At 38.2% G+C, this 27,742-nt stretch overlaps 1 protein-coding gene across 12 annotated transcripts in view; it reads left to right on the forward strand.

Moving 5' to 3' along the window:
* The window catches only part of LDB3 (LIM domain binding 3), a 127,468-nt gene that overhangs the window by 27,457 nt on the left and 72,269 nt on the right, over window positions 1-27,742 (forward strand). For all 12 annotated transcript variants that reach the window (XM_061373719.1, XM_061373716.1, XM_061373723.1 and 9 more), the window contains exons 3-4: window positions 11,404-11,555; window positions 26,697-26,772. In XM_061373719.1, the coding sequence (XP_061229703.1) occupies window positions 11,404-11,555; window positions 26,697-26,772 (228 nt within the window). The remainder of the gene's footprint in view (window positions 1-11,403; window positions 11,556-26,696; window positions 26,773-27,742) is intronic.

Below are 27,742 nucleotides of genomic sequence, written 5' to 3' on the forward strand. Positions count from 1 at the left end.
TGTTAAAACTCCAGAACTCCTACAGACTTTATTTGCACATGGCTGTACAGCTCTGAAAAATATTACTGTAAATATTACACGACAGAGAGCTTTCATAAGTCTGTCAGTCATATTTCTGGCTGGATCTGAGATTTGCATGTTGGTATTAGGGAATACATCAATCTTTAAAGACATTTTTGCTTTATGCAGTCCAAAATGTCACTTTAATTTAGCCATTCGGATGCTTGCTTGACAAAATAGAGTGATGAAGCTCATTGTCATGCAGTTTAGCTATGTCCTCATTTGAGATCAAAGTGGAGGGTTAACTTTTTTCTATGTGTTCCTTTCATTCCTCATTTGAATCAGGCAGATAATGGTTTTACTAGCAGCAGGAATCCCTATTAAAGTAACTGTCATATTTTGTCATCTACACAATTCATTGTTTAGCAATTCATTTGGTGCAAGATGAAGGAAGAAAGACAAACTGGGTACAAAAAGCCAAACCACCTTAGACTTCATGAAATTCTGTCTTGGTAAAACAACAACCTTACTGTTGCCTCTTCCAAACCAATTATTGTGACATGCTCCACTGCAGAAGTTACAGTGTCTAACACAGCCAAGGAAAACACTGTTAAGCCAAATTCTGAACTTGATTGCATTCCTTCCATGGACTTAAATAGATGTCCTGTAAACATTTATTCCATAATAAAATATGCAATCAGATTATCATAATTAGTGCATGTACCTTGGACTAGGGGAGGAAAATTCCTAATTTAGACATGCAAAATTTTGCAACTCATTGTGGCTAGGTGTGTAGCTCACTACAACCTCTGCTTCTGAAAATATGTCTATAGTTATCAAGGAAGGAATAGAGATAGAAGTAGAGCTTTGAAATGGAAGTTAAGCACCCTGCAGAATAATTTTGCTATGCAGCTTGATGATCCATAAGGAGCTGTGCTGTGAATCAAAGATGAATGAATATCTTAAACTAAGAATCAGAACTGTGTTGATCTAGATAAAGCCTGGCTAATTACACCAACCAGGGTAATGATGATTTTCACACATAATTTATGCACCTAATCTTTGTTACTCAAGAATATTTATTAGATATGAATGTGTAAACTGATTTTGAAATTCTACCCTAAGCTCCTAAACCACAGATCATGCTGCCAAACTGGTAGAAATCCTTATGATTCACTGTTACTTTCCTTCCAAATATAATTAACTACCTGAAACAAATAGGAATGAACAGAGGAACAGGATTTGTCGGTGTACGTGTAAACAGTGTGTTTCAAGGCCTTACCTGAAACACTATTAAAACCTGCATGCTCTGGAAAAGTAATCCTGCCTTAGCTTGGTGCTGCTTGCACCAGTAAATGGTGAACACCAAATCTAGATGAGATAAAACAGCAGAGAAGCAGAGTGCCCAAAAAGGAATATCAGTACCACAGGCAAATCTGCAGGCTGTGTTTTGCAGGGTCCTTTTGGTTAGACAGAAAGTGTTCATTCACAGTTCATGACGCTTGCTTTGCCTTCTGCAACTGAAACAATGGAGACTTTTCACTGGGTCCTCTGGAATGTAGTACAAAGAGCTGAAGAATTTATTAAGATGGGACACACCCCATTTAGGATTCCTGATGCAAACTGAAAGCTCTCGAAACCCCACCTGTTGATCAGCAGGGTTAGCAGCTTAGACGGTGAAAGGCTGTCCACAGGAGCATGTCAGCTGGATAGGAAATACTAATTAGCCTTCTCTTCCTGCCTTAATACCTTCTTTCAAGTGCCAGTTACTGGTCATAGTCTTTGCATGTTGAAATCCCGCTCCATACACACACGTGCTGCATAACTCCTTGGGGAATGCAAAACCTGTCATCAGACAACAGATCAGCTTGTCCACAAGGGAATGCTTCTCTGTGTGCCTGAAAGACTGTTGGGTGAATGTTGACAAAGTAGGTAATACAGCTGGTATTACTGCTGGCAAGAGGTCCAGATGTCATCTCTGTCACAACAAGAAACAAGTTCTGTGAATGTCAAAAAGTTTTTAGTTTTCCTATTGTAGAAGTAGTCCTGTATAGAAGTCGTCTTATTTTTCTAACAGCGAGTATTTGGAATATGCTGCTGAGTGGGATGGTCCAATAAATATGCTTTACCATTTTAAAAAATTGTGGAGGGATTGGGAATCTAAATAAATAATTTTCCGTCTGCCAAAAAAAAAAAAACCCACCCCAAACAAACAAACAAACAAACAAACAAAAACAAAAAAAACCCCACCAAACCCAAAACAACCTGGTAGTTTATCCAAAGATAATTGAGGCTGCTTGAACTGTGCACTCTGCTGAATGAGATCACAGACTCCTGCCTTTATCTGGAATGGAAATTCCCCAAGAACAGCTTTTCTAGTAGTAGTTGGGAATTTCTGAATCATTTCAGCCCAAAATAGAAGACATGATTTGGTGAAGGTGAGTGGCATTGTTTGGATCTGCATACACAGGTCAATTTAAATGAAGAGTCATTCACCATGGGCGAATTAATGTTAGCTGGCTGTAGTTATTAATTTCTTAAAGCTCTTTCTAAATAACCTGCTTCTAAGTCAGCTTCTCAAACAGCTTCTCAGATTTATGGGACATTCTTGTCAAAAACCTTAATTCAGTGAACCCTTCTTGATGTTGCATTTTCTTAACTTAGCAGTATTTTTAGATGTACCTTTCAGGATGTGTCGGCTCATAAACAGTATTGATGTTTAATGAAGACTTTCTCTAAGTTTTCAGAACATAATATCTTTGTCTGTTCTGTAATGTTTTGTAAAATATTTTTACTTGAGATTCTTGCTAGGAAATCGTGCATGTTGGGAAGGGGAGCTGATGAAGCAGTACTCTGTGGGGAAAGAAGACTGTCAGTCCTGCTTTGTATATAGCACACCCAGCTGATCTGACTTCTTTCTGACCAGAAATTAAACAAGCTTGTGAACCCCAGACTAATTAAGAGCCACTCAGGGTTTACTTGGCCTCCTGGTTCATCACAACAAGCTTGTGGTTCATAGGGGAGAGAAGTCGAGTAGGTCACTGAATCCACCCATGTTGCATTAGTAGTGTTAGTAGTCACTGTATTTTTCTCAACAAATGGTACTTTTTCAATGTTACTTTTAAGTCTGAAATAGCCTTTAGCTACAGACAGTAAGTAGTTTAAACATTTCATTTCTATTATTTCATTTTTTTCTGTAAACAGGAAGCCACTCTAAAATCACATAAAAATTGATATTGTAGAGTTATGGAAAATTAGTATATGGAAAAAAGATAAAAACGTACTTTGAAAACTTTCCATCTTACTACTGCTGTGTGCCCTGAAGCAACTGTGAGATGTGTGGGAAGGTACTCAGCTACATTTATGCACTATAGGATCATAAAGCTGATGGATGTAAAATTCACTTAGAGGGATGTTTTTACCTTTAGAAAACCATATATGTCACTAGCTTGTGCTTTGTCAAATAAAATCGGGGGGGGGGGGGATTATACTCTGCAAGCTTTAAGTGGGATATTTTTGAAGATTGTTGTACCCACCACCAGCACTTGCATCATCACACTATAAATAAAGTGCAGTCCTTGTCTTCAGCCATATCCACATCCTTCCTCAGTAAAGATAAGCAGTAAACCAAGATGCTTCCTTTTTAAAAATTCAGGTTGTGTTGCTTTTAATTATTATTCTGCTAGTCCTCACAATCTTCAATATAACAAGTTTTCCTTTTTGGATTTGAGATTACGTCAGTGGTTCAAATTATTTCCTGTTAAAAATATGTGATTCCTGTGGCTTCATAAGGGAAGTGGCATCTCTGTGAGCGATTGAAAAGCTAGGAAAACAAAGGTTAAGATATTACATTTTAACACGTAAAAAGAACATCTTCAGTCTATAACTTCCCTTGCTTCCTGAAACATCCAGCAATTTACGTACCTGTTAAATGTGACAAGATTCTATTTTAACTGCCATGTCTCTAAATTTCCAGGGATCCTGCTGGGATGCCTTGCAGGGTGTCACATTATGCACTAAACACGATACAGCATATAACAGAAGAAATTTGCATTGCACTTTCTCAGGGGAACTTTGCTTCTATTCTTTTTTTATTCACTTGGATCTTGAAAGGAATTCTTCACTTTCTGAAGTCTGAAGCCTGTGCTTTTGTTTATTCTCTCGCAGAGCATGGATGAATGCTACACGTACAAAACAGTTACGGATAAGGAGAGTGTTTGAGTAATTGATGCTATATGATGGATGGTTAATGCTGGGCCATCCAATTGAAACAGATCAACATTGGGCTGCATGGCTCCTTAAAATTTTAGATGTAAAAGTAATGGCACAATACCTAACGTCATTCCTGCAAATTTAATTCTGATTTGACATCTCTGGCACTGTGTACATGTGCTGCGTTTCATCTTCTTTCATACAGATGCCTATATGTATTGTACTATTCTAGCATCTGTAGGCAAAGCATGGAGTCGAATACCACGTACTTATGGTTTAGAGGCAGGACTGCTATTTGCCGTCAAACTGGCAGTTTGTGTTTTAGTGATCAGAGGAGGAATTACTCTCCTGGTATTCTGATGGCCAGAAACAAAAAGAACTCAATAAACAAATGCACATTTAAAGAACAGTTATATGTAAGCCTGTATCAATGTAATATGTACCCTAATTTAAAAACACACAGGAGCAGAAGAGTCACTTACACATCTGTCAGATCTGTGATAGAACCTCAGGACTTACTCAAAGTCAAAGCTATTTTAAGTTGCTTAATATCACAAGTGGCTGCAGGCCACTAACTGCCAAACTGAAAGTCACATTATTGTCTCAAATGCCCTTTTAGTCAGGGCTTATTGTTGCTGAACCAATCAAAAGCCCTTCAAAGTTATAAAGCATTGCAGTCTTAGTTATATACAATGAACTGCATTAAGCAGAATGAACTTGAAAGAAAGAACATCTTACCATAGTTGCCAACAGCAAAAGACACAAAGCCCTCAGTTTATTGCTAATGCTTGTAGGGGGAGACAGGACAAATTGTTTTTGTATGAGGAGGTGCAAAGGCTGCGCAGAATGTAAAATTAAGGAAGCTGATTGCTGTGAAAATGTGAAAGGCTGTATTGATAACTGAGATCTGCGAATTTGAAACACAAACATCCTACCTTATGAAACTGCCTTGAAATTAATTAGAATTTGAAAAAGAAGTAGGGAAGAGGAAGGGGAACCTTTGAAGAAACTTGGCAGTTCCAATCCTGCAAGCATTTACAAGCTGAGTGTTACTACGCTGCAGGGAGTTGTCCTGCAGAAGTCAACAAAACTACTCAGGTACATGGACTGCCAAGTACTAAGGATCAGTACCTCAACAGTCTCAGTTTTAATTTGCATTAAGGTTATTAAACTTTGATACCAAAGAACTTACTCACTTGTTCCTTAAAAACTGTTGTAACAAAACAATCAAGGTTTGTTATTATATGACTCGCTTCTCTGCTTCCATTTCACTTGTGTAAGATACATAGCACACCCTATCTTGGCACAGTATGTGATTCTAACTGAGAATAGACTGAATAGATCTAACAGCTATTTTTAGATGAAGATTATGAAAAGAGAGATTACTATTAGTCATACCATACAAGATTTAGAGAGCTGCATAGTTTTATTGCTATGCCAACACATCCCATTAAAAAGCCACATCCACATTTTTACTCTCATCTGTATAGCTGGTGTACATAGACAAGTTATGCTTCTAACAGGCTAAACTGCAAAATATTTCTCTTGTAACAAAGGGCTGAAAATTTTTCATTTAGGTGATGTGGAGTTGGGACAAGGAATGGAATAGATCTTCCTTCCAAGCAGGAACCAGAACATTCACACTCACTCTCAAGAAATTCCCCAGAAGCCTTGTCTAGGACAATCTCCTAAGCACTGGCTGTATACTTCCTGTTATTTCCCAGCTGAAAATCTTTTACATTTGGCTTATTTTCATCAGCTGGGTGTATGTAGCTTAGCAAGAAGAATTAGTGGTCAGTCTTCTTCCTTGAAGAACTTATATATATGAACAGCAGTCTTATAAAAGCATTAAGTAGAAGGAAAATTTCTGGTGTAGAGATACCATTCCAGTGTGGCCTGGCATACCTGAGAAACTGGACAGCCTAAGTGCTGGTAGCCCTTCTGTTCTTGTAGTACAGCTTTCAGTACAGGGTGTCCTGAATTGTGTTTTGACTGTGCCTCATGGAATTTCTCTGCTGCTGTAGCATCATGTCTCTCAGTACCTAAGAGAGGTAGATTAAAGCTATTTTGGGTGTTCTCACATGTCTTGTAATCTCCTTTCTTAACTGCAGATGAAGCATAGCCTGAGAGGCCACTTGAGAGTGTTTCTGCAGCTTGCCAGGTCAGCTCTGTTTAATATAAATGGAAACCCTTCAAGGTGTCAGTGGCATATTTTGCAGATGCCATGAATGTTCATTTAAGGCAGGTTTTGTTGTCTCATTAAGAGCAAAGCAGAAAGGAGCAAAAATAAATTAAACCCTGGTAGTAAATTGAAAACAATGAGACATATGATTGAGGAAAATGGTAGCTGCAAAAAGGGAATTTTCTTTAGGCTTGGTTAGTAATGCAAATACTTGCATTTCCAGTTTCTTGCAGTTCTCTGTCTTTACATTTATCAGCTGACACTGAAAGGTGTAAAAATCACCATCAAAGATAGTCTGCACCACAAAGCAAACATTCCACTACCTAGGCTGTTTCTCTCTCTGTTCCTGTTTCATGTCTTCTGCTAATGTGTTGCATGAAATTGGTGTATTTTCTTGCCTGTGGTTTGTCCTACTGGGTTTTATTTCTTTTCTTTGCTGTTTTATTGAATTGTATTATATTTTCTAGGAAAATCCATGATTTTCCCTTTGAGCCGTATTATAGAAAGTGACACAATTAGATGCTGAGAGGCTGGAGCACCTGTGCTATGAAGACAGGCTGAGAGAGTTGGGCTTGTTTAGCTTGAAGAAGACTCGAGGGAGACCTTAGGGCACCTTCCAGTACCTAATGGGGGTCTACAAGAAAGCTGGAGAGGGAATTTTTGAAAGGGTATGTAGGGATAGGAGAAGGGGGAATGGCTTTGAACTGAAGGAGGGGAGGTTTAGGTTACATATTAGGAAGAAGCTCTTTACTGTGAGTGTGGTTAGACACTGGAACAGGTTGTCCAGAGAAGTTGTGGTTGCCCCATCCCTGGCAGCATTCAAGGCCAGGTTGGTTGGGGCTTTGAGCAACTTGGTCTAGTGAAAGGTGTCTCTGCCCGTGGTAGGGGGTGTGGAACTAGATGATCTTTAAGGTCCCTTGCAACAGAGACCATTCTATGATTGTATGATTTAGGAAACAATATAAATTTCCTCAACTTGTTCACAGTGGTAGAGGAACTGATGTCTTCAGTCCAGACATAACTCCTTGTATTCATATGGGCATTCACCAGTTCAGTGTGACTGTACTGCAGTGGGGTTTCAAAGCATGTCTTTCCTCATTTCAGTAGGTTGTGCTCCTATTTTCTAAATGAGGAATCTAAATGAGCTGGCATGAGCCTCAGTGCTTAAAAAGCCTATGAAGGCTTGTTGGAAGCATCTGTACAAAAATCCACTTGGAAAATGTAACGGGGAGACTTAAATGCTCTTTTCTCTGTAAAGGAAGCATATTTTCTAATAATCCTTATTGTCCTTTCATTTTCTTGTAAGAGTGTATTATAGTCTACTTTTGTAAAAGTGTATTATACTGTATTTTCTTTTAATATTTTCTTCTATTCCAGGGATCCTGAAAAGGAGAGAGTATTCACTTCTAGTGCTTTAGCATATGTCTGTTGCTAGCAAATACTTGATTCTCTGAAAAGTGGAAAATATAACTTGCTGACTTTGGGGTTGAGGTCAGGAAGGGGTCAGGCATAACTCAAGTCCTGCTGAAAGAAGATACCCTAGCTAATGCTGCAAGCTACTGCATTAACACCTCTCAGTTCTATAGGCCTCCCTATGTATTTTTGTCTGACTTGTAAATGAGGAGTTCCTTGGGGTAGGAAAGCTGTGTCCGTCCATCTGTTTGTACAAGCATTCTTGTTAGTATTTTAACACTCAGCCATCCAAATGATGCCTGATCCCTATTCTGTCCCCCTCTGGAGTGTAGCTGAGTGGGCTTGGGTGGGAACACTTGCTGTTCTCAAGGTGGTGCAGCAGCTGCACTTTGTACACTGCCTCTCAGAGCTCCTGCTAAGTAGTAGTTACTCTGAACCCAGTGCAGACTTAATGTTTAGGGCACAGCTGTCACTATCGTACTATATATTCACCCAGTATACAGATCTGCTCACAACAAGCGTAGTAAGAATTCTCTGTAGTGCATTGAAAGCAACATGTGGTACTTCCAGCCTGCCCACTTGCTTTAAGCTGGGAATACTGGAAGTCAGATGTCTGCCTCATAAGAAATCTGTGAGGGCTGAAAATTCAGGTATCTGAAGCAGCAAGTGTTCCTCTGCTTTTCTGAGAGAAAAATACTTGGCTTTTCAAGGTGAAGTCTGTGCTTGGGCTTGAGGTGCTAAAGAAGTACTGTTAAAAGTAGATGTCAGTGGTATCCTGGCTTGAATTTTGGAAGTCAGTTGACAGAAATAGCTATACGCTGACCCTCTGGGGAACATACCACTGTACCCTCGAATAAAGGTGTTTGGAGCACCTAGTGTCTGAAAGCTAATGTTGTAATCCAGAGCAAGTGAGTTACAAAGGTTTTCTGAAATAGTTCTGTCTAGATCTTGCCCAGAGAAGTTCTAAGAAAAATACATTGGTGGTCAAATTGGAAAATGCATATTTGGTCTAGATAGTACTGTATTTCTTTCATTACTGCTGTTAATAGAAGAGAGGCTGAGATGAGGGCAAACTAGAATTTACTGTGTAGACAGATCTGGATTTGCAGTCTGAGTCCAAGAATTAATTATCATTCACCCTTCGTTTATAAAAATATTTTTAAAAAGCTTTTTAAATAGAAAATAATCCTGAAAGATTCCTCAGAGGCACAGTGAGATCTTCTCTCTTTGTGATTATATTTAGTAAATTTTCAGTGGATCAGAGATGAATTTTCAAAGGAAAATACCAACAGATAAACACTTTGCATTCCATTCCTTTCTGCTGGATCTTTAAAAATGGGAACAAGATAGTCATGAATGTGCCTTGACACTTTAGATCTGGCTGCCGTGTATTTCCATCTGTACACTGGTATTTTGTCCCCAACAATTACTGACTGTTCTTAATGTCTGCTGGAAACACACACAGTGGGTTCACTTGAAAATCTCAGAGAAGCCTGTTAGCTTCTAACTAAAATAGGTGTAATTTTGTAGTTTGATTTGAATATTTTAAACAGATTACAGATCCAGGGTCTTTCAGTAACTATGCAGGTAGGTTTGCAAATAATCCGTATTCCTTATAGGCTTCTGGATTCTGTGTACTTCACACCATGCAAGTCAATGAAATTACATAGCATAGAAGCTAATGTTTGTATAATAGGCTAGGAAAACAATGCTTGCAATACGAGTCTCTTGTTTCTACTAATCTCTTTCTGTGAGGGTGCATTAGACAGCAGAATAAAACTCCATCTTTGAAACTACCAGGAAGCATTTTCCCCACTGCTCAGTTCCTTAACACCAGAAAAATACATCAGGGAATGGCACTGCCATCATCAGTCTACTTTGCATTAGAACATTGTATCTGTGGCTGTCCTTCACTTGGAAATCATAGGGTTCTGATTGGTTTTATCTCTAATGAAAAGGAATAGAAAGCTGTCTCTTCCAGTCAGATCAGTTCTGGGATGTTGTTTACAGTGCCTAATTCCAAAGTAATCTCTGTTTTTATGTAGAGTGTCCATGTATTCGGGGTGCTGTGTTCTAGCATCCCGACACTAGAGCATTTGTTCTAGTAAGATGACAACTCCCATTGTCAGATTACACTGTCAATTACACTGCCAGCATCAATACTGAGCACCTTTAGTGGGGTGTTAAGATTTTTTTTTCTGTTTTTTTCTTCTTTGTAAGTGAAGAGAATAAAGAAGCAGTCTAGAAAATTGTTTTGGAAGGAATTTTTTAAGTGTTTGGAGTTCATATTGGGGAAAGGTAGGTTAAGGAATTTCACGTAACATTTGATGATGAAAAGTGTGTGGATTTGTGTTGGGTTTTGGTTTCCTTAGGAATTTAAGTTCCCATTTGTCTGGCTGAATTCACAGGAGAATTTTGGCTCATAATCAGACACATCTTTATTTTATGTTCAATGTGGTGAAGGAACAGACTTTTTCACTGTAGCCTTTGCTGTAGTATTTTAGATTATCCTAGGGTTTTCATAGAAGTGAGGAATGTAGGGGAGTATCTAAAAATGAGAGCAAAGACCTATAGCTTATGGCCATACCCTTTAAGTACTGAGTGCTGAAAACAGGACAACTCTAATGTGCTCACTAAAATCTGATGGTATGTGAAAGTTCTTCTGTTTTAGTTGGAGTTCCCTAATGGTGTCAAGTTTCATTGTTTTAGTTGGAGTTCCCTAATGGCCTCAAGTTTCATTGTTTTAGTTGGAGTTCCCTAATGGAGTCAAGTTTCATTAAGTAGCTATACTGTATCAGTGTCATCCTGTGCAAGCAGAGAGGACTGTGTAAAACTGAGGTCAGGACACTGTCCATTCAGAGAAGATGCAGTTCACAAGACATCTGGAGATAACAAAATGTGATGCCATTTTGAGCTTTTGAGCTGTTGTCTCAGTAGTTGGGTTTGTAGTTGAAGCATTGTGGCTTCTTATTTCTAAAAGTGCTGGTCTGCCTTTGGAGTGTCAGGTCCAACAGGTTGATGAGGTCTTCTGGGGTATATAGTAATCTGGTTTGGTAATGGAGCTGTAGTTGTATGTGGGTAAGGATAAGCAGAATGGTTTTCTATCAAGCTTGCTGTGAAAGATGCAAAGCATGTCCGAGGCCCCTTACACACATTCATTTTCTGTCTGCTCAATATAATGAATCAGTTTGAGAAAAACGGGGTTTAGGAGGAAAAATACAATAAAATCATGCAGTAGTTCATTGGTTTTCTGCTTCTGAGTAATGTATCTATATAGTAATCCAATATAAATAGTAATTATTATTTCCTTGAGGAGGAGATAGTATGTGGTAAGGGAACCACTGCATTGGGCTTAACCTCTCAAAATGGAAGTAATAGCAAGTGGATGTGTTCCTGAAATGTGAGTTAACTTTGAGTTTAATTTCTGTAAATTTTGTTGTTCCACCCGTACAATAACAGATACAGCTGATGTTGTATCTATTACTGTATTTATTGCTGCATCTATTCCTCATTAAAAATCTGGTTGAGTTCTCTGTGAGAGCTTTACCTACAGAATGACTTATCCTCATACGACTTTTTTTCCTTTTCCCACACAGATCACCCCTGGTGGTAAGGCGGCACAGTCACAGATGAACCAAGGTGACCTTGTGGTAGCCATTGATGGAGTCAACACTGACAGCATGACCCACTTAGAGGCCCAGAACAAGATCAAGTCAGCCAGCCACAACTTAAGCCTCACTCTTCAGAAGTATGTTGATATAAGTTAAAGTCCTTGTATTAACTAAGGGCTTCCTATGAAACTTGTGACTAATTGATATAAGTGTTTTTTCTCTGTCTGATTTACTTGATATGTTCAATGCACAGATATGAGATAGAATGCCAAAATCTCCTTTGATTCTTGTTGAAAGCAGCATAGATTCTTACAGAAATCAGTATGGTTGATACGTTGGGTGTATCTGTGTTGAATTTAGCCTGCCATATTCAGGTGTAATCCTGTATCCATTCAAGCTTCTATTTAAAACTTGTTAAAGCAGAATACATAACAGGTCTCTCAGCTCTTCCTGGTTAATGTTGCTTCCAAGGAAACCTACTCTCAAGTCAGATAACCTTGCACAGAGATTCTATGTTGTAGTTGCATTAATATTTAAAGATCCATGATACAAAGCAAAGTAATTGCTATTTTTATTGCATTCTGGAGAAGGTAATTTTTTCAGAGGCTAGGCAAAGACTGGTACAGAAAGCAGGTTGTAATGTGGAAGTACAATTTCTGAAAATATACCAGAAAATCTCATACATGGATGTGCAATAGAGCTAAAACAGTGTCAAGAACAGACTAACACGTAAGGGAAAAAGATCTTTACCTGAGGTTTTCAAGACAGAGCAGGGTACTTTAAAGCAAAATGTATGGCTGAATGTTCCGCATGACTTTGTAACTCCCACGTTTGCCTGTAAGTGGGCATTCTAGATAATGTGTAAGACAAGTACACAAAGTAGAAAGATGCTAACAAAACTGCAACACATTTGTTAGCTTCTGTGAGAACACTGGGTAGACAGGTATTTCTTAGAAAAGAGTTTAAATTAAAACTTTTCAGATGTTCCAGATTCTGTCAAAGAAAAATCTTTGAGATTTTTCTCAAAGGGCATGCTCTAGCTGTTTCAGCGAATGCAAGTGAGGCAGGGAGATGTATGGAGTAACTTCTGCTGCCTGATAGGATGTGCACATGTGCCTCTAGTGTGCTTAGGCAAGGTTTTCAGCCAGAGTTAGAGAAACCAGGAGCCTAATCCTAAATGTACTGAAATGGGCTTTATATTAGACACCAGAAGAAAATGGTCTTTCCAAATTGTTGAGGGCAGATGGGGTGCCATTTTGATGCATGTAATTGAATTCTTATAGCCCAGTCGAGCTTCTTTTTCTCTCTTCTAATGAATGCTAGTGATATTATGAGTATATGTATGATACCTTTTTAAAAATATTTACATTGTTCTGGATTATTTTGGATTTGAAAGTTAAGGAAAATAATTTCTGATAATTTACTTTAGAACTTCTATCTGCTTTTCTGTTGAATCCTTTTTTTTTTTTCATTGAAAGAAAATGTTTCCTTTTGTGCTTAGGCTTGTTGCATATTTGGGGTTAGGTTACCTGAATATTGGACCTGAAAAATGGTCCAGTGACTGTCTCTCTGTCTTGGCATTTAAAACTACAAATAATCGCCTCTCCTTCCACACAGAGTATGGATTTCCAAATCTTTGACTAACAAAACCAGATTATCCTAATGCATATCACAGATGCAAGTCACTTAAAACCATAATTTTGATCAAGTGCTGTTAGGGACATCTCATGTGAGTAATTGTTGTGCTTTTGTACTTGCTGACATCTAAATTGCAACAAATCTAGTTGCCACATCATTAAAAAAAAAAGGTGGTTTACCGCATCCAGGACAACTTATTTATTGTTGAATGATTAAAGTAATTCTTAGTTTTCTTAAAATATTTTCAGAATGCTGAAGACTCGTTTATTGTGGTATACATTACTCTTTGTCCACATAATTCTAGTGGAAGTGTCATTATTTACTGCCTTCTTGCTCATCTATTGTTTTGTTTCCTTTTTTTTAAGGCTTGCCTTGTCCCACAGTGCCAAAACGGTAGTATGCGATTCAGATAATCAAGTTATGTCGATAATGGACAGCCGAAGTAAGCTGTAATGGAGCGTTCCACAGACTGAAATATGCTTGCATAGATAATAGATGTAGATGAGTTAAGATCCATTTTGAAAAGAAGAAAAATGGCATAAAGTGATAGGAAATACTATTAAGCACTAATAGGTCAGACTTCTTTGTTAGCAAATGAGAACTTTCACGAATGATGTTTGTGCTCTAAGTGTATACAATTCATAGAATCTCCTCTTCAGTATGACAGTTGCTTTTTCATGTGAGCTATTAGTTTGCATTGGTGACTCATTCAGCCTTGCTAAAGCTGTATGGGAAAAACTAAGATTAAAAAGTAATTATTTTTAATAGAGTGTTTTTTCTTAGATGATTAGGAGCTATTCAGGAAGTTGTGCTCAGAGACATTGAGCTGGCTTTCACTTTGCACAAGTCAGTATTTGTACAAGCTAAACTCTATCAGCATGTGATCTCGGCCAACTGACATGCATGTCAGTTACGCAGTTCCAGCATCCCAATGTCTTGAACGAAAAGCATCGCCACAATATTTGGGAAGTTAGCTTAATCTTACCTTGAAAAACTATTTTCCTAAGCACAAATTGATTAATTTGCTGAAGTACAAAAAGCTTGCAGCAGTTTAGTTACGTGCACAAAATTTACAGTGATTTTTTTCTCAACAAAAATAATTTTATGAAAATTTTATTGGTGAGAGGAAAAATAGTTAACATGAAAAATATGGGAGCAGTCACTAATGATAGCAATTTTCAACCAAGTAAGAGTAAAACAGGAGAAAATCAGAATCTCCTGCACTTGGTTACAAGGAAAATGACTGTGCTAAAAGATCATTTTAACTTTTTTAGACATGGCTTGCAGCAGTGAAACTGGAGTGGAGTGTTCCACTACTGTGGAAGAAATGAATCTAGTTTCTGTAAAGATAGTAGAGATGGGTACAGCCAGTTGTCTTATTCCCATAAAAGTCTGGAAACGTTGGAAATCCTTTCAAATGAAAAGGCATATATGTGCATTAGGAAATTCACTGTTGTGATGGGAAAACTTAAGACCTAAGTTTTGGTGATCTTGGACATTTGCATGAAATAGTCATGTGGCTCTACACAGTATGTTTCAAAGTCATGGAATGCCTTCCCAGGCAATCTGTGACTTGGCTTCCCTGTTGCAGCACTGGAAGTATAAATGAACTTGCTTGTTCAGTCTAGGAGGCCATGGGAGAAGCAGTGGAATATGACATCTAGACATAAATGCTCTGAGACAGAAAGCTTTTTATTTTTCTAATGGCTCTTGGCTCTCAAGAGCAATGGCCTTTCCTTTTATTGATCCTGGCCATTAAGGTTTCATGGGTATTGTTTATAACCTGACAGTTTGGATAGTATTTGCTGCTACTCACTTTTATTATCACACTCAATTTTCCTGTGGAGTTCTTTTTACAGGGTGGGGAACTGGTTAGTTTTTATATGGCTGTCAAGAAAAGCTGTACATGGTGTCAGCACTTGTGCAGGACATCAAATTGCAAGACATCAGATGTAGGAGATGGGAAACATTAAGAATGTCCGTTTGTACTTGCCTCCCTACACAGTGAGAGTCTGCACTCTCTGTCTATACCAACTTAGTTTTAATTCAAGTGCCGTCAGTCTGCACTGTTCAAGGTGCACTAACACAGCTATTCAGTGAGTGCTTAGTGCACAGTGCTGGCCTGAGTGGAATTATCCATGTAAAAATCTCATAATGGGTTCAGGAATTGTGGATGTCAAGCTGATTTGGGGTTTTTTTCTGACAGCTTCCTTCCCTAAACTCCCTGTTGAATTTGTTCTTATCACTTCACCCATGCTATGTTTTCATGTGAAACCAGAAAATTAGGATGGAAGCCTCACTAGCTGTGCCAGAGGTTTGATCAGGCAGACAGAACTTGTCTTCTTACTAGCTTGCGTGAAATGCTGCATTTTAGGACTGCTCATTTTCAGTGTCTGGCTACCTAGTTCCCCAGAGCCTTAAGTGTGCTTCCCCGTGCTGCTTTGGGGAAGTTAAAGGATGCAGACAGGCAAGTGACAGGGATTTGAATTATTTGGACCATTCTTGGAGAAAGAAACATGTGATCCAGAGATGTGGAAAGTATGGACCCTCCAGATGACCTCTGCTTCCTTCAGTGTAAAAAACAGAATAGATCTAGGAAGTGAGTTCTCTTTGTTGAAGGAAAGAGAGCAGCTGTGAAGGGAGAAGGAAAAGAAATTTCTTTGCAATGTGAACTGTTACCCAGTAGAACTCCATGAGGAGTGATAGTATTGAGGCAAGAAAGGCTGATACTCTAAACCATTAGATACTTAAATAGCTGCAGCTCTTTCCTTAGAAACCTGCATTAATGTAGATGTACTGATGGGGATTGGTGCAAGTTCTGCTAGACCATGCTATGGAAGGCTGTGCTCATACTCTAATGACCTGGGTTGTGGTGGAAAAAGACATTGGTGTGCTTTTAGTCTTTTGTGACCTCCTGGAATTTAGTTCTCAATCATTTTTCAGTATCAGTTTCTAATCAGTTACTTGAGCTACACAGCTGCCCCAGGCATTTTAGTTCTAGGCCAGTCAAAGTTCATCTTCAACGGGCTGGCTGTCCCACACATACTTGACCATGAACTTAATTGTCCTGCACTTCACAGATGAAAAATGAAATGCATGCAAAATCTATTATCATTCCATACAAATGGGTTTTTAAAATTCACAGTAAATGCAATGCACTAGAGTGCAATATTATTTGTGAACAGGTTTCAGTGGAGTATCTGTAACATTCATTTGATCTTAAGAAATCTGATCAGCCTCCTTGGAAAGGATTCACCAAATGTACTGGCTTGGTTTTGGAAAGTGCTGTAACATGAGCGCGCCTCATTTTGCTGGCACAAACATTCCTGGAACACTAAGGCCCCTGCCTTGGCGTCACCCTGTGCTGCTGGAGAGGAGCAGGGGTTGTGCAGGCCTTCTGTGCTTGGTGTATGTTGACACAACCTTTCCCTCACAGGGCATGCCAATGGTGCTACCATTCACTTCCAGACAGGCACAACTGACTGTCTTTTGCTAGAAAATTGTGAGCTAAATAATCCTTTTCTCTAATGAAAGGGAACATCTCAGAAATACAGCTGTGAGAGACTTACGGTAAATATTTAATAGCTTTCCTTTTTTGTGCAGCTCCAAAAGATGGCTGATCCTGCAGTATTTATTTCAGGCCTACTATAAATAAAGCATGTGGTGACAGCAAACTGCAAGCAAGGGGAATTCAGTGGTTATGGCAAACTGCTTTCTTTTGTCTGAAGCTGTGAATAGTAACCAATTCTGTGCATGTATTAGGTCTGCTGATGGGCGTATTTTAAATCAGAATTGGATTTAGACTGAATTTATGATTAGAAGAATTAGAAGGGAGTATCTGTCCTAGTTTAAGGGTAAATTAAAACTATATAAACAATATTGATGAAAGCATAGCCTGAAATAGCGGTACTAAGACTGTTCTGTAGAAATGTTTCCTAAAAGTATTGTAGGACTATAGCGTTGTAGACAAACAGAAAATTAAAATATGGATTTGGATTTTTTTACTTTATTTGATTCTGTTACATTCATCAGATTAATGATGTTGTCATTCAGAGGCTACTTACAGACTAGAGGTAGGATTTGAGGCCATATGAATATGACTTTTGGTTTCTTAAAAGGAAAACTAATGCTAGTGGTAATTTACTAGTGTTCATATTCAGCATTGTGAATATATCTCCTGAAATCTGTTCTTAGAGTGACCAAGTTTTCCCTGGATGTTTCAGGCTTTCTGACTGTAGTCTTCAAGCTATGGAAACTGAATGCCCAGTACCAAATGACTGTTCCTTTGGTGAGGCTGCAGCAACGCTTTCACACTCAGGAGTCCCACCTGGGACTCAACAGCTAGTGTAGCAGCATGTAAAAGTTTAGGGAACAAGGACCACATCAAGACACCAGTAAGGATCTCTGAATTACTAGATGCAGAAGTGAGGTGTTTGTGACCATGCAAGACCGTGGATTAAGGATATGAATGCCTGCCTCCTATCAGAACGCAGTATTTAACAAAGTGTTGACAAAGGTGTGCCATTTGTGTTTGATAACATTTCACTAGAAATTTCAAAATCTTATCCTATTTTAAAGTACAAATACGTTCATATTGCTGTAGAAATATAGCTTGAAATTCGAGGACACTTCAGAAAAAACAGAGTATAAAAAGAAAAAAAAATAAAGCTCTGTTCTTTAATCCATTCCCTTGAGTTCTACATAATTTTTGCTTAAATATGCCACTATGAGTCTCAGTAGGATTTAATGCTTAAATTAAGAAAATACTGGCTAAATATCAGAAACAAACAAAGTCAAAACTCATGCAATGTTAGATATTCCATGTGCTGTTCACTGGAATAATTATGACCTAGACTGGCTCAAGTACTCAGATCTGTGACCATGTGGACAGTCTGTGTTGGAGCTCTCCATTCACTCAGTTAAGTGCCTTAGTCTGTAGGTAACTGCATGTACCTGTACTCAGGAGAGGTGTTACAGAGCCTACCTTTGGGCAGACAAGAAAAGCAGAGTAGTTAAGCAGCTGCCTGTGTGCTTTCCTAAATCACAATGAAATATAACTTTAAAATTTTAAGCAAATTAGTAGATAAAGAAGAGGAACACTATAATTGTGAATGTGAAATGTGATACTTGTTAGTTTATTTTGCTTAGGCATGTGACTCTTGAACTCTTGAGAGCATCTGCCTCCAGTAACCAAGGTTTCCTCCCTAGACTTCTGATGATGCTGTATGTTCAAAACTTCAAGAAAAGCATAACCTACTAGTGGATTAAAGAAGCTACCATGTATTGCTGTGAGCTGAGAGGTTGTCCTCTCTCACTCCTTATGAAATAGAGAAGAATCCTGTTGCGTGGCCAGTTGTCTTTGTATGTGGGTATGAGAGGACAGTTAACAGACGTCAGGCTAGGATTTGGAAAGGGCTGTGAGTTACTGTCTTTGAGTAGTAACATTTAATGCTGTTAAAACTAATGAGCAGCTTTTTCCATGGAAAATGAAATAAAATATCAATGTCAGTCACCGCAATAAATATAAATATATTCCTTACACGAGCAGTTTAACTGGGTGGACTGCTATTTACACTCACTGCATAAAGTGTTCTTGTTAGTTTTAAAAAAGATTCTGGAAACTGTGGATATGTGCCAAGACCTTAAAGGGCAATGAAGTTTTCATTGCAACAAGATTCTACTTAGGGATTGGAACTCTTCTGAGTGCACGTCAATTTTCTTTTTCCCCCAAATACCAGCTTAGAGGTGAGGTTAAAAAAAACATTCTTACTTGTCTGAGAAAGATTATCTCCATAAGGATCTTTTCACATATTACACTGCACTCCACCGTGGAAAGGTCAAGCTAGGGAAACATGGGCACATCTCACCAGAGTCAATGGGCTGACATAGCTTACTAAGTACATGACAGTTGTACTCTTTCAGTTACTGGTTGTATTCTACAATGAGGAAGTCGGTATGTTACCCAAAATGTTATAGTGACAGGAAGGTTACAACGTATTAGGGCTGGGACCTTTTCTTATTGTTTAATATTGATTAGCCTAAGCATGGTTATGTCAAAATGTAAATTACACGGTTGAAGCTGATTGGAATGGATGATAGAGTATTTTTTAGAAATAGAATGAGGAACTGTTCAATCAGGTGAAATACTAAAGCTTTACTAGATCAATCTTGTAATGTGTTATTTGTGCGTGCGAAGTTCATGGTTTCTTTTGCGTCATTTTTACTGTGGTGCTTCTTGCCCACCAGCCACTATGAAAGCTGCCAGGGCTCATTCTTTTTTCACAAAATTTTAATCACTGATGGTCCCATTGTTTCTTACAGCGAGAGCAGTGATACACCAAGGTCTGTTTTGCCTGGCTTTTAGGCATCTTCATGTCTGTGATCTCCCTGGCTGAAGTCTATGGCAGCATGTCAATGCTGAGCACTGGGTATAGGCTGGCCATGTGGAGTTTCTGCATTACTGTAATGACAACTTCAAACAGGACTTGAGTACCTCAAAAGGAAACAGATTATTTTGATAAGTCCTGCCTAACTTTCTTGACTTTCTTTCCAGTCAAAGCCTCTCAGATACAGGCATTAATGGAAACCTCATTGAAGTGTTTTAGATTGGAAACAGAAAAAGTTAAGACCTAAATGAGGTGTACTGTAGTTAATTTTCCATGGTCACTAATTTTTCACCCATATATATCAATTAGAAATACTCTAAAAGCTATATGGCACATGATAAGGTGCACATCCCAAGTAAGAGGAGTTACAGGAAAATCAGCTGAGTAAATATGCTTCATTAACATCTTTGTGAAACTAAAAAAAGTAATTTGTGGTCAGGATGCTCAAATTAAGCTTTTGCTTTTTGAAGATGTTGAGTGGCAAGGGAAAGAATAGAATTCATCTGCATAGTATAGAAATCTAGATTTGGACAACACTTGAACTCCTCTGAGCAAAAGGCAGTTACAAAGCTTTGTGTTATTTTTCTGTGAATCATTGTATCTTTGAAGTTCAGTTGTGATTCCCTGATTCGAGAGCTGTCTCTTTAGGGTGATGCTCTACAGCAGTTCCCAGTGATGCTCTGAAGTCTGTACCCGCATTCTTAAAAATCGTTATTTATTATGTTTACTGGGCACAGTTGAGTCACATCTCAAGACCAGGGTATGGTAGGTTACATACAGGTGCTGAATCTTTATTCAGTGCGTCTTCTGTTCTTTATTGATAATAGCTGATTCTTTGCGCTATGCTATTAGATCCTTTTATAACTCAAATGTTCTTTTCTGCTCTTAAACTAACAGATTATCGTCTTATTTGTCGGTTTGTCTTAAGTAGATTTTTTTAACATCTCTCAGTAATTACAAATAATTAATATAGTCATGAAATTATGACTAATTTCTATGCTGAATTTAGAGATTTCAAGTGAGCCACTGTATCTGAATATGTACCATTAAGTTTTGATCCCTCTCTGATAATTCTGGTTGTATTTCAGCCTCTCTGTTTTGATTCTGTAACTCCATTCTCTATAGCTAGGCAATCCAAATTCTGCATTTAGCCAATTCATTATTAAGGTGAGAATAGTGCCTTTCTATTTATAATCAATGCCTGTTTACGATTTCTGAGTGTCTGAAGTAGTGCGGTTTTGCCTGTACTGTGCCGAAAGTACCACTTTGCAAGCTTTGAGAGGAACTTCTCATGTGTTTAGCTTATCAGTAATAGCCATAGAAAACATGTAAATGAAAAGTAGAAAGTAAAAAGAACCTATCTCCTCCCTCTAATAGACTTCTGTTTCAGCCTAGTTAAAATGTGTTTCACTTGTGAAACCTATGCTGTTCAAATCGAGTTAGTATGGATAACTAGAAAAGCTGTGCAAAACTCCTGTAATGAAATCTGAAGTCAAATGTGAATTTGGATTGGGTTAACATGAAGAATTTAGGTAAGTACCATTGTGATTATAATCTGTGGATGAATAGTCTTAAACAGACTAGGAAAATAACATACTTAAGCTTAAAACAAAGCAATTTAGCAAATTAGCGGCGTGAGATGACATTTGAATGACAGTGATCTGTTTGGTAATTCAGCAGTAAAGCTCATATTCAAATTCTTCAGTCTGTTTATTGTTACATAGAAACCAAGTTATGGATCTGATAGAAATTAATGTATGCTTTCAACAGTGTTGATGCCAATATACCTCTACATATAAATTCAACCAGGACAGCAGGAACAAGTTCTGTAACTTGATGAAATTTGGAGGGGATAAATCCACCTTTGTTTATGGGTTACCCAAGTTGAGTTTTTGGTAGCAGTAAGGGGAGGAAAGGTTTGAAGACGGTTTAAAACCAGTGCAAAGACAGGAAGAAGAGGACAACAAGAAAATAACCTGCCTGATAAAAAGGTCTCCATGCTCCATGGAGGTTAAGTTTAGAGCCTGCTATGTGTGTTGGGTGAGTGCCAGGCATGTGCTCAGCTTCCGTACTTAGTATCCTTTGGAGAACTGTCACACGCAGAGCAGCAGGGATACTGGCAGAGAATCCCAGTTTGCCCTTAGAAGCTGCTGGGATGGATCAATTTTACTGTTGGTACCAAGACAACTAAAAAGAGGTGGAGGCATCAGGAGGTAGTTGCTCCATTCAGGAGGGAACAGGGTGGAGGACAGAATTCAGGGCAGTTCGAGAAAGAACAGAATTTGCATAGCAGGAGGAAGAGGAAGAGTTAAGAAGATGCAACAGGCACTGTGCAGATGCCACAGAAGTAGAAAGGGTCAAAGAGAGACCAGGAGAGTAGAATTTTCTTCTCAAATTTTTTTTTTTTTTTTTAATACATACTCTCTTTCAAAAACCCCAGCTTTATGCATACTGTCTCCAGTTCCCTTCATCTCACAAAAATCTCCAAGGCTTCTTCCCTTTTCCTTTCCCTTTCTACACCATAATGTTTGTGGTTGCCCTGACTCGGTTCCTTTCTAAGGGATGATGGGTACTACATACTTCCAAACAACTTATTTAATATTTTTTTTTTTTTTTAATAGCAGTTTCCCTTTAGGTTGATGCCATTTATACATAAGAAGTTTTTGTCCATATATAGCTGTGGGCATGAACATTAGGTCTGGAAAGCATAATTGTCTGTCTTGCAATCTGAGTGCAGCACAATGCAGGGAAATAATTAAGAAATCAGTCATCCAGCTAAGTGTTAATATTTGCATTCACCATTAATATATAGAGAGCAAAACTGCTGATGGAAATATTTTCCCAGTTTTCTTGCAGGCACAGATGATAACTTGAGAGGGAAAGTAGGTCTCATCCTAGCCCCAAAGTGATCACAGTTACATTTTAAATACCATCAAGTGTTTCTGGGTTTTGTCTGTGAATTTCATTGGAATCATAAGACAAGTGCTTGCTGATGTCTCAGGCAGGGCTTAGAGAATTAAACTGTGGTATCACAAGACTCAAGATTTTCTGTGCAAGACTTACAAACAAGAAGCAGCTTCTGTTTGGCTACTTAATTCGCTGAAGATTTAAGTGACAGATTACTGATCTTATCACTTATTAAATGGACACCTCAAACTGATAACCATGTGTCATATTTAGTCTGTCCCTTCTGTGCCTCTTACCCCCATCATCCCTGCCAAATGGTATGGGATACTATTGCATTAAAATAGATACATAGCAAAAGCCCAATTCTACATGCTCTGTTGTTTTGCATCCTGCTATGTGCTTACCTGCTCCACTCCAGAATGACTTGGTTTCAATTAGGTGACAAGTAAAGTACATAAAATGTTTTCTAGGCACTTCTAACCTAATCTAATCTGTTTCATTACCTGTCCATGCACTTGACCCCTTTTCGTTTTCTAGTGGTTGAAATATTAAGATAACATTATTAAGATGCTCAACAAGGTCTAAATAAATGCTCATATGTATTAAAATGAAAGGAAAATCTTACTGTAAGAGAAGAAATGCTTATTTTGGCTGTCCTGAGAATTAGAAAGACACTGACTGATGAAGATACAAAATATGCAAAAGCCACATGAAGACGGAAGAGAGCTGTTATCTCTTAGATCACGTCACCTCTGTGCAAGTATTGTGCTCCCCTGAGGACATGGGTTAAACTGATAGTGCATTACAGAACTGATAGTGCGTTACAGAACTTTCTTGCAGCCCTTCCTGGGACAAGCTCCTCTTGATGCAGTTGACTTCAAATCAACTTCTGTTGTGAGTGCAGATACCAGGATTGAAGTGCTCTTCAAGTCAAGATATATTTATATAGGTGGGAACAAGTAGAAATTTTGACAGCCATATCAGCAGTGCTGTCAGATTGATCTGCTTTGGAAAACTACATCCATCTTGGTTTGGAACATCACTAAGAAAGAGAACCAGTACTGAGGAAGAGGGAAGGTTTATCTGTGGAAAGGAGGAGAATTAATACCAGAATGATGTATTTGCTCATCATTAAAACTGTTCTGAGTTTTCATTTTTAAATGAGGTTTTTGCTTCCATTTTTAACTTTGAAAATACAGGAAAAAATGTCTAACAGTTGAAATCCAATTGCAATCACAAAACCAATCTTGATTGAACATTTCAACATCAAATCTGAAATTGTCACTGTCATTTGTGAGATTTGGGCTTTTGTCTTCCTCATAGCCCTGCTAAGCAAATGCATTCCCTGAAGGTCTGGAATAAAATAATTTTGTAATCAATGGATTAAGATGTAAATCTGGACACACACATTTACAACAGCACCATCATCAGCTGAAAAGCAAACTTGTGTTGCATCTAGCAAAAGAGGGAGGAAATAATTGACCTGAACTTGCAGATGTTTTTCCCAGAGGAGTAATGGCCTTTATGTAAATAATCAATTTATTCTGTAAGTGCATACACTTTCATTCCACAAATTGACTTCCCCTCTTCTGCCCTTTTCGTTTTTTCAAGACTCTGCTAAATCTAGCAAGTCTCATCATTCTGTTTTTAAATCTCAAAGCTGTTAACATGCAGGGCTGAGTTATGTAGGAAACTCGTTGTTTTAAAGTAGCATCTTGAAACCTCAAAGTCAGTGTGAAATAAATATCTTGGTTGGATAGCACTATGAATGACAGATGTAGCTTATCAGTAATGTGGAAGAAATACAGCTTTTTAACATCATCTTCTCCTGTCAGGTAATGAGTGATAGAAAATAGACATACAATAAACAACCAAAGTGATGGAGTAGTTTGGTAAATAAATTCCTTTGCTGCAATACCAGTGTTTTCCAAGTATGAGTCAAACATGCAGTATGTGATTGTTTGCTATACCTCTGTACATGACAAGCGACATTTACAGTGCTGAGCAACTTTGGCACTAAAATTCATGACCAGTGAGCAGAGCAAGGGGGACACTTAATGTTTATACTCTACACAGCTCCGGTCTTGAGTTTGCCCAGGTTCCCCCGTGTAACTTCAGAGAAATAACTGGGTGTACCCAAAAATGACACCAATGCAAGGATGATCAGAATCTCCACCTACATCTTTGTTCATAAATTGTCACAGTCAGTTTTTGGCAATTCTGATTTTGTTCTGGAGTGCAGCTGATTGTTTTCCTTTTTTTGCTTGCCTGTCATGATACGTGTGCATGAATATAATCTCTTGTTTCTCTTTTTAACCTGAAATGGTTGGAGGAAGGGTACAGCACTCTCTCCTGAGTGGAGATCAGTTGATAACTTGCCTGAGGAAATTTTGTTCTAGGCAGTTATTGGTTAACTCTTGTTCTTAGAACTTAAAGGTATATGTTTCTCAGATAATTATATGTTAGGGAGTATATTGTGATAGATTCCAACTGTGAGTGTCAGCATTAGTGCCTTTTACAGTTTTCTAGCTTCTTGTTTCAGGAATACTCTGTCAGTGAATTTCACAGGATAATTATCTATTGTTAAACAAAACTCCAGTTTCATTGTTCCTTAAGCTGTTCACTTTCATAGTATCTCATCTGTCGCATCATCTGTTTTCGGCTCTCAAAGTAGCATAACTTCTATATTTTTTATATGGAAATCATACAGTTCCTGTAAGGATTACTCCTTTTTCCTAGTTTGTTTGTTTGTTTGTTTGTTCGTTTACGGAAATATTACAGACGTGGCAGCTAAAGCTAAACAAACAACTCAGTGTGGAGCTAGGTATTAATGCAGGGATTGCCACTATGGATGAGCCCAGTTTTTGTCTAGCTCAGCTTTCTATCTGATAGATGCCACTGGAGAGTATTTCAAAGGAAAGTACAACACAGCCTTAAGTAAGGAAATAATGCTCTTCCACTATTAGTCTTCTAAGTTGTGCCATAACCAATGAGCGTCTGTATGGCTACTTATTTTTACCCAAGGTACAGCAGGTGTTGGGCTTTTTCTTGCAAGTATAAATACCTGATCCTTTCTAATATCCTGCTATTCTCTAGTCTCAGTGGTGTCTTGTAACAGTTAGTTTCACTTTGGGTTAATCAAGTACTCTAGGAAAAAGTTTTTGCCTTTATCAATATTATGTGTGTTGTCTTTTTAGTTTCACTGAATGTCCAGGAACGTAGCTTTACTTCCCCTTTTCTGCCATTCATTATTTTCTAAACCTTGGTATTGTCTTCCCTTACTCATCTCTCTAAAGCAAACAATTCTGAATGCCTCAGTCACTTCCACTTGATTTTGCATGCTTTTAAGAATTTGTATTTTGGTTTTGTACCTGCCCTAATTTTGAAATGTACTTTTGAAAGATGAGAATTCCAGGCAAAGCCCTGCTCTGTAGGCTGACAATAGGATATTACTTACATAATTCTGATTCTTTTGTTGAACTATTTTTGCATTTTTCATTTCATTTTCTGTGGTGATCCCCTGTGTATTGGAAAGACTTCAGGAGGATGTTCAGAGCTATGTAGCTTCTTGCAACACCTCCCACAAATACATCTTCACTTACCTGAGCACCCTAGAGTGCTTCAGTCAGGATTTATCTCTGCTTTCTTTATTATGTTCCAATAAAAGGGCAAACTGTGTGTTTTGAAAGCATTTTAATTGACTTAGTTTTTGGTTTTTAAATGCTCGTGTATGTATATTTGTCAAATACAGGTGAAAGGCAGGCATTTGGAGTGGACTGTTGTTAATTCAGTAGTGATCTGCTCCTTTTTTTTAAACTACACTAAACTGTCTGAAATGAAGCCCAGTTTCTACCTGCAGAGAGTTTAAAATTATGGCAGTTGCTATACAGCCTAAGCTATTTAAATAATGAACTTTTGAGGAGTTGATCTTGAGATGCCTCAGTACCAAAGTTTAGTCTCTGCATTTTGAAAGTCCTTTTTTCCAGAATACTGCCCAAACTTTATCTAGTTGTGGCTGAGTGTCATCTATGAAGATGCAGTTTGTCACAGGCTACTGGAAAAGTGATTATTTCCTGGGTCAGAGGCTGCTTCTGTAGCTGGTGGTTTTTCATCATTCAGAGAAACTATAGCAAACATTTTCTCACATCTAAGACCTTTGTAAATGAGGATAATGAGGATGTAGAAGAAGCATGGTGGTCACTAGAAGAAGTCTAGGCTGTGCTTAGCTTTCACTCCTGATGAAGCAGCATTTTTGCATTAAATTAGAGCTGAAAAATAGGAGTCCAGATTGCTAACCTATTTTTTTTTTTCTTTTTCTTTTTTTTTGGGGGGGGGCGTTATCCCTAGATCTAAACGTCCAGTGCCAATTTCAACCACAGCACCAAGAATTGATACTCCCAGGGCTGTAATTCCACACCAGAAGGTATGTGACAATTTCTCTTCAGCCAAAGTTAATACCATTTTTATCCACCATGGTGAACGGAAATACTTACTACAGGAAATAGCTTTTGCCCACCCCAAATAAGTAAGCATTGAATGAATGCACAGTCAGCAAAGCTGTCATAATGCAATGTGATCTGTATGTTGTTAATTTCTGATTAGCAGAACCAAAGCATCCAGCTGTCCTCTGATGTTACTTGGTCTAATCCATTCTGAGCAGCTTGTTTTCGTCTGGGCTGCAAGAGGCTATCAGAGATTCTCAAAATTTGCTTTTGCAGATTCTTGGGGAAAAAAACGTTAGACTGTGCCTGAGTGTGTTGAAGTCCTGACTACAACTGGGAAGATGCTGATTTGGAATGAAAACATTAAGGCAATTGGAAGCTTGCATCATATTGTATTCTTGTCACATTATTCAAAAGATATGGGAATAAAAAATAAAGAGGATAAGTTAATTTAATGAATAATGGTGGCAGAGGAGCTGGATGGCTTGGTTTCTGTTGTCAAATCTTGTCATCTTCCATAAAATAAATGTTCGTATCAGAATAAATAGCATTCATTGACTGTACCTGGTAACTCATCTGTATCTTTGGGCGGCACTGGGGAGCAAGGGTACCTGAAAGATGTTATGTATCCTTAGGCTCAAGCACTGGGTAGGACATTTCTATTGCTGATACATTTAATTAGATAAATGAAGAGGCGGAAATCTCCATTTCTGTAACTTTATCCCTTCTGTTAATGCTAGTGACATCCCTAACATGTTGTGTAAATAAGAAATACTGAAGAACAAAATACTTGGGGAATTAGGTGGTGTTCTACTAGTTTTGGCAGTTCTGACATCCATAGATACAATTTTAAGTAGTTTTTATGAAAAATGTGTTTTCCACATTCAAAGCTCAGAAGATAACATCGTCCCTGTAACCAGTGCAAGTTTGTGCAAAATAACAGAAGAGAAC

Source organism: Neopsephotus bourkii, unplaced genomic scaffold (assembly GCF_033783945.1).
Source record: "Neopsephotus bourkii isolate Nb327-2 ecotype Australia unplaced genomic scaffold, CSIRO-AGI_Nbou_v1 NB_1634, whole genome shotgun sequence".
Taxonomy (NCBI): domain Eukaryota; kingdom Metazoa; phylum Chordata; class Aves; order Psittaciformes; family Psittacidae; genus Neopsephotus; species Neopsephotus bourkii.